The sequence below is a fragment of the Chanos chanos genome, chromosome 7 (genome assembly GCF_902362185.1).
Source record: "Chanos chanos chromosome 7, fChaCha1.1, whole genome shotgun sequence".
In the NCBI taxonomy this organism is placed as follows: Eukaryota; Metazoa; Chordata; class Actinopteri; order Gonorynchiformes; family Chanidae; genus Chanos; species Chanos chanos.
Genome location: NC_044501.1, coordinates 28,440,049 through 28,458,716, shown reverse-complemented (window position 1 = coordinate 28,458,716; position 18,668 = coordinate 28,440,049). Strand labels below are relative to the sequence as shown.

The window sequence follows — 18,668 nt, the reverse complement described above, 5'->3', positions numbered from 1 at the left end:
ATTTCTCTTGACACTCTATGAGATCCTTCAGTGATTTGTTACTGAAATACTGCGAAATCCAAATAGAAGGTAAGAAAGTACATAAACAGTGACTACTTTCACCATGTTCAGATGCTGATCCCTGTAACACAGGCCTAACCACACAGCACAAAGCCGTAGAAACAGATTAAGACATGGCCAAAAAAGAAAGAGGTTCCATAATCTCTAATATTTACATGATTAAATATCTAACATATACATAAACATACACAAGTCTGCAGAGCTAACATCTTTTAAGAACTTCAAAAAAGCTAGCCGTGTACATATGCTTATTTCAGTTTGGCTATGAATAACTTAAAGAGGCTATTTTTACCTGTAATAGCTGACATTTGGTAATGAAGTACCTGAACTTAAAGCAATGCGGCCATAAAGAAAAAATGAAATAATACGAACTCATAAAAAGAACAGAAAAAAAACGAATAGACACCACACACAGGCAAAGTTGCCATATGCCTGATTCTGTATCTGTTACCAGGATGAGTTAGTTGAGGGGGCACATAAATGTCCCTTTTCTGGTGTTTGGTTACACAGCTGTTTTGACAGACCGTCATATCGAAAAGAGAATTCAGTTTGTCTCTCCGCTCTGAATTTTTCCCACCAAACACTGAACATGCTGCTTTCTGATCAAGAACCACCTCAGTGTGTCCAGGCACTGAGGAAAACTCACAGCACTAAGTCTGTGGTGTGCTAAGAAAGAAAAAAAAAATGAAACAAAACTATTGACTGTAGTATGAACTATAGCCTCCAAAACCAGAGGCTTTTTTTAAGTGAGAGAGCACTATTCATTCAAAACAAAAGCCCCCCTTTTTTGACGAGGCTCTGTTTTTCTCGGAGCGGTTTGTAACGTGACTGGGGGGAAACACGAGGTCACTTGAAAGAGACTATCAGTTCGTCCTTTGGTTTGTCCCCTCTTTCCCTTTCTGTTAGCACATTCCGACATTTCCTCTCAGGACCCTGCCTGTCCGTCGGATCCAACATCTCCCTATAGAATCCTCTGACGCTTGTGCACTGTGACAGGCACCAATGTACACTGTTCTTGGTAAAGATGATCACCGGCACAAGAATTTCCACTATTCCCTGTGTGAGTGAGTGAGGGGGGGGGGGGGGGGGGGGGGACTCAGCTCAGTGCTGGCAGTTGGCACCACCTGGAGAAGGATTTTCTCTCTCTCCCTCCCTCCGTTTCCTCTTCTCTCTCTCTCTCTCTCTCACTCACTCTCCTCCTCCTCCTCTTCAAACTCCAGGCTTCAGCCCAGACAGGTTGCAGCCATCTGGGTTTGTCACAGCAACAGCTTCCCTTCAGTCTATATGCACCAGGGACAAACCACCAGCCCTGAATCACTGCGCCTAAAGCTTTAGCTACATTACACTTCACCCCATTCCAGTGCCAATTAGTTTTATGTCAGTATTTGGAGGAATATGTCTGCAACTGATGAATAGTTATTTTGCATCCAAAATACCATCCAAACTCTTCAGCAGCAATAGAATTTTGCATGCCTTTTCTAGTGTCAGTTTTTGTTCACCCATGCCTAACCTTGGGGGTTACTATGCAGGAACGTAAAGGTTCTTGTGTGTATACGTTCTGTGTAAATCCAGCATTTCTCTGTTTCAAACCATCAGGGGAGTAAAGCACAATTCCAAAGTCTCCTAGCAGAGATAAATATATATGATGTAAGTGGAGTGACTATATGAAATGTTCATGTCCACAGAGAAGCTAAAACACTCTGCATGCAACGTGTGAACACCACGCTTCAGCTAGCGGAGCTCTCCGGATTCCAGCGACGTCTCCCTAGCAACGACAAACGGAACTTTGACTGAGAAGAGGGAGAGGACCACAAACAACTCACTGATGAGTACATTAAAAGCCTTAGTACCAGAGGAACAAAAAGAACACGGTCTTCAACACTCTGTCTCCGGCGTTAAATATAGTGAAAGGACGAGTAGAAGAGTGAATGTGACGAGAAAGAGTGTGAAGGGGGGAAAGAGTGAATTTAGAAGTAAACAAAAAATAGTTCGTGGAAAACGTAAGTGCCCATCCTGCCAGGACTGCAGAAACGTTGTTTTGCTCGTTGCTTGGCAACACTTGACTCACCTCCATTACACACACACACACACACCGCCTAGTAATTTGTGATTTTTTTTTTTTAAATTGTTTCCTGCTCCCTTGACTAAAAGTGTTGTTAAGTTAATGTGTTAGATCTTCACCGAGGTGACGATGAGAGAACAGTATTCACACAGTTGGCATTTGACATGTTTCTAACGGATGAGAAACACCTCGCTTGCCATGATGGCAAACAGTGCCGCGGGACACGGTGCAAACACTATGCTGCCAAATTCGAGGCGTCGGTAAAGGCAAATTTGATGTGGGGAAAAAAGCAAAACAATTTAGGTGTTAAACCTTAGTAAGTAATGGTGGGAAAGGTGCACAACAGCTATATGACGTTTTTGGAGACGAAAATCCTTGCTTGGTCTCACATATTTTCTCACTCATATTTTAACAGAAAAATAAGCTACCGGGTGAAAGCCAGTAAGACTCTTTCAAACGTGTCCTTGCAGAATCATAAAATTTTAATTACATTATCGAATGGAAAGATGTCAAATATTTGGAACGCTTCGGGCGTTGAAAATGAAATTCAGACTTTTGAATATATGCTCATTGAAAATACTGTTGTGAACTACTGGCTAACTAAGATTCTGATTTTATTTCAGAGGCAAAGACAAACAACAGCTGTAACTGCTGATTGTGCCTACAGGCTTTCCTGAATTGTGTCTCAAAACGGACCTGTTGTAACTTGGCGCTATAAAAGGGAATTTCTGAGCAAACGTAACAAGTTTCTGTCACCAGGACCTAAAGGTTTCATGAACAACCTGTATGGAATCACATGTGGTGGAGGCATTACTACCTCTAATTTATTTTAAATGAAGTAGGCTACAATGTACACACGAGCATGTGCACGCTCACGACCTGAAGTTTGTAATTTAAGAATAAAGAACTCATACAACAAACCGTAATCAGTGTGTGTGTGCGCGCGCGCTCGCGCGTGGCTCTCGAGTCACTGAGACGTAGAAGAGTACGGATTTAAAACGGCAAGATGAACGACCTCGCGAGCTTCGCGTCACACGTGGAAACGATTTCCAGAATAAAGGAAGAGAGACCAAATTAACTGTCTGTTTAGTATGTGAAGCGTGAATAAATGCCTCTTTTGTGAAGTCAGCCCGTGACAGGACATAATGAAAAAAAAATCGAGAGAAAAACTAAAAAAAAAAAAAAAAGAAAACAAACAGGGCACGTACGTTGGTGCAAACACCTTATTAAGCAACGCAGCGATTCTTTCGCTAAGACGCTTTTAAATTCTCAATCTAAATGCGCAGAATGTCATGTTTACATTAACCAATTGCTTCAGGCTATCGGCTTGGACGTAACGCGGCGAGATGTTCTCGTAATCTTTGTTCCCAATACAATGGCAAGGGTGGTAGGGTAGTGATATGTTTGTGTTGGGGAGGGGGTAGTGTAATCTTTTTTCTTTTCTTTTTTTCAGAGGGAAACCATCATACATGTAAATATATTAAATATATAAACATGGATATATTAAATACAGTCAAAACTAAGATGGATTAGTTCATTAGATCCCCACACATGAACACACCACAGAATCCTGAGATGAGAAAGTGAGTCGGGAATCCATAACCACGCTGCGTGGAGGGTGGCAGTCTCTGTCCAGCCTGTGAAGTGTCTATAAGTCATGTGCCCCTAATCTATCAAACAGGCAACTGGAGAAAGCCTGACATGGGTACACACACACACTCTCTCTCTCTCTCTCTCTTTCTCACACACACACACACGCACAATCAATATCTCTCTCACACACATACACATACATAGAGTGATTGAGTGTCCCCAACAGGAGAGTGTCATCATCTTTGTACTTTTCTATCTAACTATTCTATCTTTCCTCCATATCTTTCTCTAACACCTTATTTATTTATCTATTTATTTATTTATTGTTCTGTCTTCCTAAACATAGCTATCAGCAGGCAAACAGATGGACAGTTTGCTGAAGACCCCACACACACAGACAAGAGAAGCCAGTCCTGCTTAAATGCCAGTATGAGGACAGCAGCTTTTCTCTCTCTCTCTCTCTCTCTCTCTCTCTCTCACACACACACACACACACACACACACTCTCAAACACACACACACACAGGAAGATATTTCTCAGCACAAACTGCACAGTGCAAAAAATAGAAAGAACAAGGCGCTTCATGCCTTGGAGAGAGAGAGAGAGAGCGAGAGAGAGAGAGAGAGAGGGAAAAGGCACAAAGAAAGCTCTTTCAGAATGAAGGCTACTCCGGGTCGGAATGCTGGTATCATGTTATGAAGCCGGCAGCCATTCCCAGAACCACAGTTTTCCAGACCTGACAACACACGGCTATGGAATTAATGACGGGCCATCCGAAATGCAAGGGAATATTCCAACCTCCCCATTCTACAATGGGTCATTCCGCGTGTCTCCGCCCTTGACTAGGCAAACAACGCCAATTTTGATTCTATCTCTTTGACACTGCATCTCCCATGAGTCCCATTCACCACACCTGTGCAGTTTCTGTGTAACTCAACTCACCTGAAAGGAAAATGAGGTCGTGTAATGCTAATATTTACAGAGAGCCCCCGCACGCTTATATGTCAAGCTATAAATAGCTTAGGGAATTTGGCTCTCCATATGGAGACATAAGATGACAAAAGATCTAATGTGTGTTCATAGCGTTTTAACAATAAACTTGGGTGCGGTTACGTCATAGGTTACAGACTCCCGGGATAAGTAATACGTTACACAAACAATTACTGCCACACAGCTGGCTAAAAAAACCTGATGTTTCTGTCCAGGGACAGAAGAGTCACTGGAGAATGTGAATTCCAGTTTCATTTTCTCTCTCTCTCTCTCTCTCTCTCTCTCTCTCTCGCTCTCTCTCTTTCTTTCCCCCTCACAGTCACATACAAGGATGGCTGTGTGAGGGAAATCGTAAGCAGGTGAATAAATGTCATGCTAGGAGCAGTACGTATGCTGTATTCAAATGTGTGTTTGGTACTGTCGGCAACTTGGTAAAATTCTTTCTAAAAATAATAGAATAAGTGAATGGCTTATATAACAGAGCAAAATGTCATGGACTCATGCCAGATGCTTGCAAACAACTCTTGCATGCTATTCAGAACAGACCATATTCCCTTAGTTTCCATTGCTTCTTCACTCTCTCTCTCTCTCTCTCCCTCTTGCCATCTCCCTTGTATAAGTTATTTTGACAGTTTTGTTTTTCACTGTTAACGTAATTTGTATGGCTACATTTTCTGTCTTTCTGACTCCTTCTCATCTATTCAATTATTGTTTATCTTCATAACCACACACACACACACACACACACACACACACACACACACACACACACACACACACACAAAACCATCATCATCAAGTAAGGCATGTTTAAAGAATTAGATATATCTAAAACACACATTTAAAATAAGGCAGATCTATGCCTCTAAACACAAATACACTCACTCACCTAGTTCTTAACGTGCTTGTGTGCTCCTTAAGTTTCAACATGTGCGCAGAGAATTGTTTCTTTGCTCAAGAAGAGCACTCCATTCCCCAGAGAAAAAGAACATTAATTACAATATTCCTGTGTGTGCATGTGCGCGTGCACATGCACACACACACACACACACACACACACACTGAACACCCCTCCATACACACACGCGCAGACACACACACATCTTAGTGACTGACAAAATCATGCCGACCCATTCACGGATGACAGGGGTGAGTTGGGCCAAATCAGACTGATTGTAATGACACGTCAGGACATCGAAGACGCTCTAATGTCTTACACCAAACACACGCCGAAATCGCAGCGAACGAGGGAGGAAGAGCAACAGAGTGAGAGAGAGAGAGAGAGAGAGAGAGCGCAAGAGAGAAATGCTGAGAAAAGATAGGTGAAAAGCAAAGAAGTTGGGGAGTGAATGAACCTATAGATTCTCCCTCTTTGTGAAATGCCGTAAAACGTTATGGTTTTCATACAGAACATAGCTTTAAAATGTACATATGGAAAATGATGTCACTGAAGCAGGAGAGTGGCGGTTTAAAGACTGGAATGCTAGGTCAGCGATTTGAAAAGTTCCGTACAGTACCACACAGACGAACATTCTCCCACTGGATGAGGTTAAAAGCAACGCGTTAGCTAAACTTAAGTAAAATTTCAATTCAATGTCACTTGGACAGACGTTTACTTCACATCACGTCAAGTCTGAACTCGGACTCGTCGAACATGTGTTAGTTAAAAACAACAGCACGAAGACCTTGTGCTGGAAGTAACCACGAACGTTTTTTTCTCCATCAGTGACTGCGCACGCGACGCGACGCGAGTGATGTCCCCGCCGGACACCGTGCTGATAGGCACTCACAAAGACGAGACAATGTCGGTTTGTCGGCGGTATATCCTTGCATAAACTAAAAAAGAGCTTCCTTTACCGTTTTTGCCTCCATCGTAGTTGCAAGCAATCCATCTAAGGTCAAACTAAATGGTCTTATTCTGCTCGAATTAGAAGATTTCATTTGCAGCTTTAATTTGCTACATACACGCACTCATGCTTTTGTGTTTAAACTTACCTACTTGTGTTACCATGCGTAAATCTCTTAACAGCCAACAACAACATAAATATACATTACAATGCTCTTCTTAAACGAGGGCAGGAAAACCTGTTCCACGATAGTGTGCGCGCTTCTTACCGGGTGCGCATCACATGCAGGTGCCTGAACAAAAGACAGGTGGATTTTTCCGTGTCCAATCATAAGGGCTTCCATTATCATTAAAAAGGCTTGATAAATAATACTACTGTGACCAATAACATCCATCAAAACATGCTTAACTGATTAATTGCGAGACAAAAAGACAGCAGGTTGTCTGCTCCAGTAGCGCTGAAGAATTTGTTTACGTCGCACGTCGGCATCACCCACTTCGACAGATTAAAGAAGTGTCCTATTTCTGCTGCCAAAATTCGGGACAAGGTTCACAACAACGCTCTTGCGTCTTAGTAGTCTAAGAAACATCTCAGTAACACATATGCGACGACGACAACAACAGCAGAAAAAAAAACTTAATTTAATTTGCATGGCATGTCATTGTGTGTGTGGTATTCAGGGTTATCAGCTTTCGGGACATGCGATACGTCCCAACAACACAACGGGAGAAGGAAGCCTGGGGTACTCACGCTGCTGTTTTCGCCCGTCCAGTGAACCATTGCCTGATTGTGAGTGGCATCACCCTTGAGTACGAAAGAGCTGCTCAGCAAAGAGACTTTGTCCTGGACAAGCGCTCTCCTCAGCCGTGGAGATCCTTCTCCCGGTCCGCCCGGGTCCCCGTCGTTATCGCCCTGGCCCGGGATGAGCACTCCATCTTCGCTGCCGACAACGGCATCACCGCTGCTGCTGTCAAACCAACGAACCCCTCCGCTCCGGTTCAAAACAGTGCCGTCACCTACTACCGGATCAAGCAGTGACATCCAAACCGAGACGAGAAGAAGAACCCGGTACAGGTGCGCAAAAACTGTCGCTTTCGGACGGAGAGAACGCGTGCTTCGCGCCATGATGAGCTCTTTTATCTGACGCTGTCAGTGCGACCGCGATGCGAGTGAAAGATAGATAGCTCTACTGTAGGCGAGGGAGGGAGAAAAAGAGAGAGAGAGAGAATGGGAGGGAGGGGAGGTTGTGCGAGGGCTTACATGAGCAACCCAGCGTGGTCGTGTTTCACTGCTTGTCAGCAAGGGGCGGTTACTAGTGCACGGCTGCCATCGTGCGTTGGTCTTATGCGGAATTAAATTAAATAAATCTTGGGCTCCCCGCGCGGTGAAGTTGCATTCTTTTTTCTCACGAGAGACTGATTACACTTGTATTCGTTAGATAAACCTACTTAGCGTGTTGAACTAGCTCGTAAGCCACTTAAACAAAAGAGGAACATCGCTGACTTGTTCTCTTTTGTACTTTAAGGATCACACCTGGATCCTTTACAAATATAGGCAAACCTGTAGGTCAAGTACTGGTTAGCAATATCGCAAGAAGAAACTTGTATCAGCTGAAGTCTGTTATTTTTGTGTCTAATTATACTTGGTGTGACATTGTTTTTTATCGTTTCATTTGATCGTTTCACCTGCGAAAACGTTATACAATGATACGCAACATTTTACAAAGGTCCCAGAAAAGTTTATGGGAAAACTTAAACGAAAATTATAGCAACAGAATGGCTTATTTGTGTAAACAGAATAGCATCGTAGTCCAATTCCACTGAGATGTCAATCATTAAATCATCAGTCGAGCTCCTAACATGCCAAATCCACCGCTCCCTGTCACATCCAAACACGCGCGCACGCACGAGGACAGAGAGAGAGAGAGAGAGAGAGAGAGAGGACAAGCGGAGTGCGGGGTAATCAGTACACAGGTCACAGGGAGTACAAGTGCTCCAAACAAATATTCTACAGTAAACAAACAGAGACGGCATATTGAGCAGTGGCGCGAGATGGGTAGGGGGACGGAGAGTGGACGTGGACGCGGTGGATAAACAGATGAGGCACACGCCCCAGAGAAGGACAGATAGAAATAACTGGACTGGTAGGAAAAGAGCAAGGGAGAAAGGATAAGTACAGATGCTCTAATAGTCTAAAGGAGAGCTACACCCTCCTCCCTCCGCAACTCTCTGCTCCACTGACCTCCTCTTTCAGCACGGCTCCTCTAATTACTTACCCTGTGCAAGTGCTCTGGAGTAAATATTTTATATTTCAGCATGCATATGGGAGAGAGAGAGAGAGAGCGAGAGAGAGAGAGAGAGAGAGAAATGATGAAGAGACAGTGCTCTTCAGAACGTGGCCCTTGTCATCCAAGTCTAATCTTACTGGAGAAGCTTTGACCTGTGCTAATATTCCCCAAAACACGTTATCTCCCCTCTTTTCCGTATGTCACAGATCTGAAGCGTTTCAGCTAAGACAGCAGACGATGTCCAACAGGTGAGGTGGGACAGCTTGCAATCGCGGTTTACTTCCTCGGTTTCACCGTTCGAGAGACGTGGGTCATAGAGGAAAGCGGAGAAAAGGGGGAGCTAGTTACGGTTGGCGGGACAAGAATCTACACTCATCCTGTTAAGATCGTAAAGGTGCTCATCCATGCTACATCTCACCTTACCGATGCCAACCATTTCCAGAACAGCGCGGTTAAATATTTACCAAAATGACTTTTTATGAATGCTACTGGACTCAGTGGCGGAGAAGGCTTTGGCACTCAGCTAACACTTATCGCGATCATTTATTTATTGTTCACACAGACGCGCGCGGGTGTGGGTGTGGGTGTGGGTGTGTGTGTCTGTGTTGTGACAGAGCATGTGTTGTTTCTGTACTGCCGCGGATGGTGTCGCATTAGACCGTTAAGACGGAGTGCTGAGAATTGGTGCTATGGGTGTGTGGATTTTTTTCTTCTGTTTAATTCATTTTTAACATGCGGAACTGTGGCTTTCAACTCAATATGCACCTCTTCTCTCTCTCTCTCTCTCTCTCTCTCTCTCTCTCTCTCTCCCTCTCTCTCTCTCTCTCTCTCTCTCACACACACACACACACAATTGAATTTCTGACTGATTTTAGCAGTGGAATTGGATACAATACCTGCTCTGAAAGCATAATTATACTATACTTAGTGTAACTTAGTATAACTTAATGAGTTTCACAGGCTGTATGATATATAAATATAATATTATTAATAACATTGATTTAGAGAAATGTTGTTAATTCTTGTAGAAAATACACTTTCTTCTCAGAAACTACTGCTTACTTTATTTATTTAATTTATCAGTGACTCTCAGATAGGTATTGTTAATGTGAGCATTTCAATTAGGAATCTTGTTTATTTTAAACATATTATTCTTTTTTAACTGGGTGTTTCACTGGGGTATTTGCGCCAGGCTGCAATGGACCCCACAGCTAGATAGTGTAATTACTGTGCAGGAGGGGTTGTCAAAAACACACACACATCCCTAAAAAAACCCTCACAGACAGTCTTTCTCTCATGGATTCACTTTGTGTGTGTGTGTGTGTGTGTGTGTGTGTGTGTGTGTGTGTGTGTGTGCGTGTGTGTGTAGGTAACCATGGGAGCTGTTCACTCTCTGCTCTCTGAATGGGGTTTCAGCAACAGTCACACTCCGTCACTTTGTTTTATACATCAGTGAACTGATAACTCATCTGCTCTCTTTTTCTCTTTCTCTCTCTCTCTGTGTCTCACACCACACACACACACACACACACACACACACACACACACATTTGATCTCTCAGGCAAACAGCTAAGTAAATATCTGACTTTATTGCTCAGTCGTATCTCTCAGACCCACGTGTGAGATTCATCAGTTCCTGCTGATGCCCTTAATGCTTCATTAATGTTCTTCTAATGATACAGCTATTCAGTTGGTCAAGATGTCCGTCATTCACTTATCTGACACAACGTTTCGCTCTGTGTGTGTGTATGACATTTTCCCAGTGTAGCCCACATGGTGGATTAGGGCACTTTTGGGGAGGGGTGTGAAGAATAGTAATCCACTATATGGACCGGGAGTATAAAGAAAAGAATAAATTGTATTAGCAATAACATCAACAACTGTATTAACAATAAACTGTATGAACAATAATCTGCCAGTTATTTACATTTGTTTACAATGTTCAGTATGGCATTGTCTTTCGGTTTCTATGGGTGCACCTTGTAAACAATATAAAATAAAATGGGCATACGAAGGAAAATGTTCCTTGTTGTTTATGCAGTCTCACCATGCTGTTAATGGATAGAAGAGTTGTGTAAGCGGAAGAAGACCTCTTCTGAAAGGAGTGGATAGGAGCTTGGTGACTCACCATCTCACTCATCACAGAGAGATCCAGTGAATCAAAAAACCTAGCTGAGATTCAATGGAAACCAAGAACAAACAGGAAAGACTCCTCGATAGATGTTATGAAATAATTCCCCGGGAGAATTACTGCTTTATTCGATCACCGTTCTTTTACACTGAAGTTGACAACAATTGCTCAGGTGTCCTGCCCTACTCCTGTGTTCTCTGAGGGGCTTAACATTAAAATTGACTCTCTAAACGAAAATTCTTTCAGAGTGGGCGGGGTTTACATATATTTCAACCAATGGCAAGTGCTAGAGCGTAAAGCACTGGTCCAACTTGGAGAAAACAAGTTCAGCAGCTTTGGAACCTATTAGAGCCATTTCTAACGGGGTTACACTAGCAGGCACCTGACAGATGGTTTAAAGAGCAGTCTCTCACACACAAGTGCCGTCATCTGTCTGTTTTCTCTCGGAGATAAAGTCACCTTTGTAGTAATATGTTCCGTGGGCCACATCCACACGTTCTTCTCTTCAGGCCATTCCAGGTTATCTCTCTCCCCTGCATCACTGCGAAGGAAACCAGGAAGAACGAGTCAGCAACACACACCACAACTCCCCTAAAGACGCTAATTATGATAAATCTGTTTACACACTGCGGGGCAAAAACAACATCTTAATCATAATCAAGCCACATTAACAACAACAACAACAAAAATCAGTGGAGTGACTCAAAACTTCTGAGACAACAAAACAGAAATTTCATATGTTTTCTTTTTTTTTTCTTTTTTTTTAGAGAGAGAGCATGCAATTGACTTTGTTGGTTTGCCATTTCACTGAGGATAATAATGGAATGCAAGTTAACTCAATGCAGCTTAATTTAACTCAAAATGTTGTGTAATAACTGTATGTAATTAATATGAGAATGCACCAGAGACTTTAACAGGAAAGCCACACTATGCTTGGGCTATGGTAGGATGCAGGAATAAAGCAGAGAGATGGAGAGAGAGAGAGAGAGAGACGGAGATGGAGAGAGAGAGAGAGAGAGAGAGAGAGAGAGAATGTTTTTTAGTAAGAGATAATGTGAGCCAATTCATTCTATCAGAAAGGACAGAGGAGAGACAAATTGAAAGCAAAATGATAAACAAAAGAGGAGAGAACATAACAACAAATAAAAATTCATTTCATAGACCTAAGACACACACACAAACTGGGTACTTACTATTGCAGTTTCTATTAAATATCCAATCTGATGTGTGTGTATGTGTAGGTGTGTGTGTGTGTGTGTGTGGGTGTGCGTGTGTGTGCATGTTAAAGTGATACAGAGCTGTAACATAATATTTCAGCCATGTAGGGCAGGCAGGCCTATCATGTTTATAGTGTTTAAGTCAGACAAACTGACTCTAAGGTCATATACCTACAGAAAGGATCCATGCAACAGAGAAAAAAAACTCCTTAATACCAAATTGGTTCAGCAATGTCAGTATTTCACTCCACACGACCACCTCTTGTTTCTATGAACCTCTTCAATGTCGACAAAGAAGGAAACGAAAGCTTAAGAAAATATGTTTAAAAATAACTTTTCATCACTTTGGCCGTGATTACACACACACAGTACAAAGAAGCAATACCTTGAATGCCCATCACAATTCATAATTCTGGCTTCCCTTGAGAGAAAACTCAGCAAAATAATCACTCCCACTCGCTGTTGAAAGTCAGAAGTATTCGTCATCAGGATTATTTTGTCATAAGCAGCAAATCTTTCTCAAAGCTCAGCGCAATTATTTAAATCAATATGCACATTAGCCATAACAACAATGCTATATAAAGGATAATGTATTGGGACTACAACACTGCAGTCCCAACGGAGCTCTCCATAGCCTTGTTAGTTGCAGAGACAGAGAGAGAGAAAGAGACAGAGAGAGAGAAAGAGACAGAGAGAGAGAGAGAGAGAGAGTGAGAGAGAGAGAGAGATCTGAAACCTCCTAGGCAGAGGGGGAGAGAGAGGGAACATCTAAAGCTTCCCATTTCATGTTTAATTGATGAAGTTTCAATCTCCATATTCATTACGCATATTCAGAGAAGGAAAAAAAAATTAAAAATAACTTACATTGAACAACTGCTGTGAGCTTTCTGACTCCACCCTTCCTCCTTTCTCTCTCCATCTGACATCAGAACACAATTTCAGGTCAATACGCTTGAAGTTTCTGAGAAGACAGAGACTTCTCTAGAGAGTCATCGAGACTTTACATAATTTATTTCTAGAACCTTCTGGGAAGACTCTAAAGTGAACTATATAAGCCCTATGGTATGTATCTCTCTCTTATACTAGATATGGCACTATAAACAACAATACAAGACAAAATTTGTCATTTTTTGGCTAATAGTTATGCTATCATCTTCAAATGATCTGTGTTCCTTCAAATATCGACAGTTATCCCCCTGTCAGTTGTCTTCGGGTTTTAATGTAATTTGAGGTCAACATAAAAATGTATCCAATGCAAATAAACCCTCCACCGTTTGAACCCAGTGTGAAAGTGTAGGCTAGAGAAGGGAACGTTCAAGATTAGGAGAATGAAGTCACCGACCTCTGGTGGCTTAATTAAAACCCATTCCAAACTCATCTTTATTTAAACAGCTGGTTCTCAAACACAAACTTAATGAGTATGTTCCCGTCGAATGAATAACGCGACAAGCTTGGTCACCCATTAGCAATGATGACTTTTTCTATCGGTAGGCCTACATGTCATATCATTTGAGAGAAGAGACAGAAAATGTTGAAAAGGAAAAAACGCGTCTGTTTAAGTGAGAAATGGGATCTTAAGTGCCGACGGTTTGCCCGTTAAAGACAGAGTAACACAGAAAGAGGAGCTCTGGGAAGCGACTGTCTGCGTTTATGAATAATTCGGTGCGCGGTTCACACTCCGTTATGAAACATCTGTATAGGAGGAGAGTAGAGAAGAGGAAAACGGGTTGGAGAGAGAGACGAATCTATCAGCTCCACCTACACATATTGCAAATCAGTATGTTTCTCGAACCGCCTTTCCCAGGTGTATTTCTCTGATGAACTCTGAGACGGAAGACACGCTATGAGCGAACCGCACTAACGCCAAAGCGACTGACAAATAGACATAATTATCATGCTTCATTTACTCTTTCGATAACTTAAAATCTACATTCGTCACTCCCGACAGACTACCATATTTCTGCCCAACATGCTGTTTTGAGGAAGTTTTTTGTTATTGTTCATTTGAAACAGCTGTACCTGCATATGTTTAACTGATTAAACCCTAACTTGACTTGTGAAATTTTTTTTTTTTGGAAAAACCGTATTCAGTCAATGTCTAGGACCCCAGTCAGGAGATATCTGTACACAAACAAAAACATTCGGATGAGAAGGAAATTACTGCTAACTTGTCATAAAACAGATTATTCTTTAACCTTTCGGTGATTATTTTACTATTAAGGGTGTGGAGCGCTCTTTGTCTCTTGACAAAAGGGACAGCCCGTATGGTGTACTTCAAATTAATCTTATTTTCATTCAGAGCTACAGTGTTTTTTCTTCTTTGCGTATCCCGCCGTCCTCTTTTTATTATGTACGACCGACGACATGCCACCCACTTTGGTACAAACTCGGCGTGGTTAAACCACTTTATGCGTGGAGTGTCTCAACATTCTGCTTTGTGACAAGTGGCAGGCAACAAACGCCCTATCTTGACAGCCAGATGCGCTTTTGAAGTTTGTAATTCGCCATTCCAAACTGCCACGGGATACAGAAAGGAATAATTTTACAGTTGTGAGATATGCCTTTTTTTGAGTTTGCTTTCATTTTAACGCCGTGTCATATTTAGCATTTCAAAAAAGATCTCCGCGGCCTCTGAGATGAGGGAAAACATGTTTAACTGAGTTGCAAACTGAAAATCAAAGAAATCGTGGTAGCTTACACTGACTTTCAAGGAAAGGTAACATTGGGCATCAAATTGCAAAATCGAGAGATTATAACCGTGTCAATGAATTGGTATAGTGGGAAAAATTAAACGCGTGCAAGGACATTTACTGTCTGTGCAAACAGAAAATAGCGAGTTCAAAGGTTTAGACCAGTTTTCTCATACAAATCGATCGTGGGGGGTCGCAGTACAAGGCGTCTTCATCGGCGCCAAAGCACAACAACTACTGCAAGATTGATTTGCTGGATCAAAAGCGTTAGCGCTGTTCATAACCAAACTGAAGTCCACCATGTCTTCAGCACTGGGGATGACAACACCAGATTGGACGGTTCATAAAAATTCTCTTCAGGACCAGTGATTGTTCAGATTATTAGTTTAGGATTAATATCAAACCAACAACATGAGTTGCAAACAAAATGTAGGCCTATGTCCGAACCATACAGTGCCCTCCTCTGCACATGATAAATTCAAAGCTATTTTGGCTTCAAAAGGACAATCTGACTGTAAAACTCAATGTACGTTTTAGCTGCTAATGGAGTTCTGTTCTTTCTCTTTGGATACACATCACTCAGAAATTGTTGTTTTTTTTCTCATTTCCTGAATGTCCCTGAATGAATTTAGTTTGCACCCGCATGTGGGAGTAACTTCTGCTTGCCAGTCATGAGCAGCTTGTAATTTAAGGTTATGGCGATCTCTACTTCCAAGTCCTGCTTCTGTTCTCATAACTCTTTGGGTTTGGGTACATTTCACATACTTGTTTGGGCTTTTTCAAAGAACAGAAGGTTTAAGCGCACACTTGCTCTCCATAAATAAAACACACCACATTAAATGGGATACATTAAATCAATGAACACCTAAGGATGCTAGGTTGCTTATGCGTGTGAGATCTTTAACTCCCATGACATCCATACAACTGGTTAGGTTCCGGGCGGCACGGTGGCGCAGTGGGTAGGTCGATTCCCGGCGGGGCGTCCTTTCTGTGTGGAGTTTGCATGTTCTCTCCGTGTCTGTGTGGGTTTCCTCCGGGAGCTCTGGTTTCCTCCCACAGTCCAAAGACATGTAGGTTAGGTGAATTGGAGACACTAAATTGCCCCTAGGTATGAATGTGTGTGTGACTGTGTTTGTCTGTGTGTCTGCCCTGAGATGGACCAGCGACCTGTCCAGAGTGTTTCCCCGCCTTTCGCCCTATGAGTAGTGGGATAGGCTCCAGCACCCCCCGCGACCCTAATAAGGATAAGCGACTTAGAGAGTGAGTGAGTGATTACGTTCCTTGGGCATGATGGGAATTGTATTCCTTGACAGATGTTCTGCGATGGACCGGCGACCTGTCCAGGGTGTTTCCCCGCCTTTCGCCCTATGAGTGCTGGGATAGGCTCCAGCACCCCCCACGGCTTAGAGTGAGTGGTTAGGTTCCTTGGGCATGATGGGAGTATAGCACAGATAGTGCTTCAATACCAAAGTGTTTCTATGATTGCCTCTCAGTTTTAGGGTCATACTTGATCAACAGGTGGAATAATTTTTTTTAAGTATGAGCAAAGATTAAGTATGAGTTTTCTGTTAAACAGAAATGCTGTGTTTAAATTGATTTCCTAGATTTTCAGCCCAGCCTTCTCTGACTAAATCATATTTCTGTGTTTGACTCAAACTCATGGCCAGAGAACTGTTCTGTTGAACATGAACTTACAGGATTAGACAAACAAGCCTAAACTCTTCCTTGGATCACTGGTACAACACCGTCAGTCTTTCACAAGCTGTCATTCATTCTGTAATTGGTAGCTTCAGATTTTGGATTATAGTATAGTTTTCCATGCTTCATTGCAGCACTGGCTAAACTTCTATTATGGCACACTCGCCAACAGAGACAAATGGTGAGGGAGGAGTGAACATGTGGAATTTATTTGCAGGTTCCAGAATAAAAGTAAAACAGAAGGAATACAACTTTAGAAGAATATACGTTTAACTTTTTTTTTTCTGGGCTAAATCCTTCAGATTCTGGCCCAAATCCTGTTTAATTCAAAAACTGCTTCTTCTTGCGGGCCATCAGATTACTTAACAGCTCCACCTGATGGCCCAGTCCTGCTGCATTACCACTTCATACTTTATTCACCCACTCTTCATCTACTGCATATTACACACTGCACCAAGACACTTCACATGAATGCACTTCATATGCCCCAGACACTTTACCCTGTTTACCGTTCACTGTTTACCGTCTGCGAAGGAATGTACATTTGATAATAAGGTCTGTCTTTTTAACTTCACCTGCTGTGCACTTCATACCCTGTACTTATTGTCTACGTTTTTGTCCATCGTCCATGAATTTGCACTTAATGACAACTGTCTGTACTTACTGTCCATTGTCTTCTAATTCATTGTGTTGTAGTGTATTGTATATATTTTTGTACTATTGTCACTTTGTCCTACAGTCAACTGCTGTTTTATGTTTCATGTGCCACTGTGTTTCCTCCCTCATTCAGCAGTTGTGAGGAGACGAACAGCAGCTGCTGACTTGACTTGAACTATAGAAAACAAAAGAAAACACCAGAAAAATACAGTTAGTGCTGGAACAGGCCAAACCTAGACACAACCCGATCACGCTTACCGCCACAGGTCTGCAACCCCTCCACTGCATGCTTCACTGGACTGCACACAGTTTAAAATTCCACTTTGTACAGTGCAGTTCAGGTGGTAGATCCTGCTTAAATCACATGTAGGCAATGAATATACGTTTAACTGAGTTAAACAGACTGCATCTTAAAAAAGCTATGCACTCTGAAGTTTAAAAGGATATGTTAATATAAGCAATAAAAGCAGAGATGCTCAGTTGTAGGATACCATGTAATCATATTAGAACCGATATATTTTAACGCAGTCTATCAGGTAAGATATATGTCCAAATTACATGGTAAGACATTTAAGAAAGAGAAAGAAAAACAAAAGCTAACAAAAAAATGATATGTAGTCCAATGAGTCAAAACGGTTTTGTGGGAAACAGGAAAAAATCAGTGTAGGCCTAGTTGTCTTTGTATGGTGGGTTAATGATTTAAACATTTCACAGGACATAGTGCCAATAATTTTACTCTTGTAACTTTTACACAGCATCAGTCTTCCGAATTCCAAAAGGAGATTAATGACCCAGACTCAATGACGCACAAATTGACTTGATTTAGATGCGCTAATCTTAGCATGTCAAGTGGTAAGCAAATTAAGCTAGACTATCTGGGCACATTTCCATTACTTTCGCTTATGAAAGAGTTCGCTGTCGGTGAATGGCCTGTTTTTTTCGTGGCTTCGTCTGATCGTTGATAACTTAATAATTTGACAACTCAATTTGTTTATTAAAATGGCCAAATAAGGGTCATTCATTAATAACCGATTAGGTAACTGACAAAATTATGTGGTGATTAAACTAATAAATTTAGTGGAAATGAAGGTCTGCCTATGTCTGTGATTAATCATTTGTTGGCACTTTTAATACAGATAGTCACACCGATTTAAACGAGGCCGTTTCGAATTATATAAACACGACTATTTTGTTTGGTAATAAAACTTTGGAACAACCTTCAAATTCGCCAAGGAAAAAGGTTGTCCTCAGTCACGTGTTTAGGGCTTCAACCTTTAACTTTCTCTCAACCAAACTACAGGAAATAGGCAAACTTTCCGCCTGTGTTTATTGGACAGTTCAGATAGGCGTCCCACAACGGAAGCTGCGATTGGTGGAATCACAAGCTCGCTCACTACCGTACTACCTTGTCCTTTCAACGTGTGAATGTGTGTT

The 18,668-nt window shown here is 42.0% G+C and overlaps 1 protein-coding gene across 1 annotated transcript in view; it reads right to left on the bottom strand.

Annotated features, from left to right (window-relative positions):
- The window catches only part of sorcs2 (sortilin-related VPS10 domain containing receptor 2), a 182,741-nt gene extending 175,063 nt beyond the window's left edge, over positions 1–7,678 (bottom strand). The window contains exon 1 of the mRNA XM_030779145.1: positions 7,304–7,678. Coding sequence (XP_030635005.1) covers positions 7,304–7,678 — 375 coding nt within the window. The remainder of the gene's footprint in view (positions 1–7,303) is intronic.
- Positions 7,679–18,668: the final 10,990 nt, after the last annotated feature.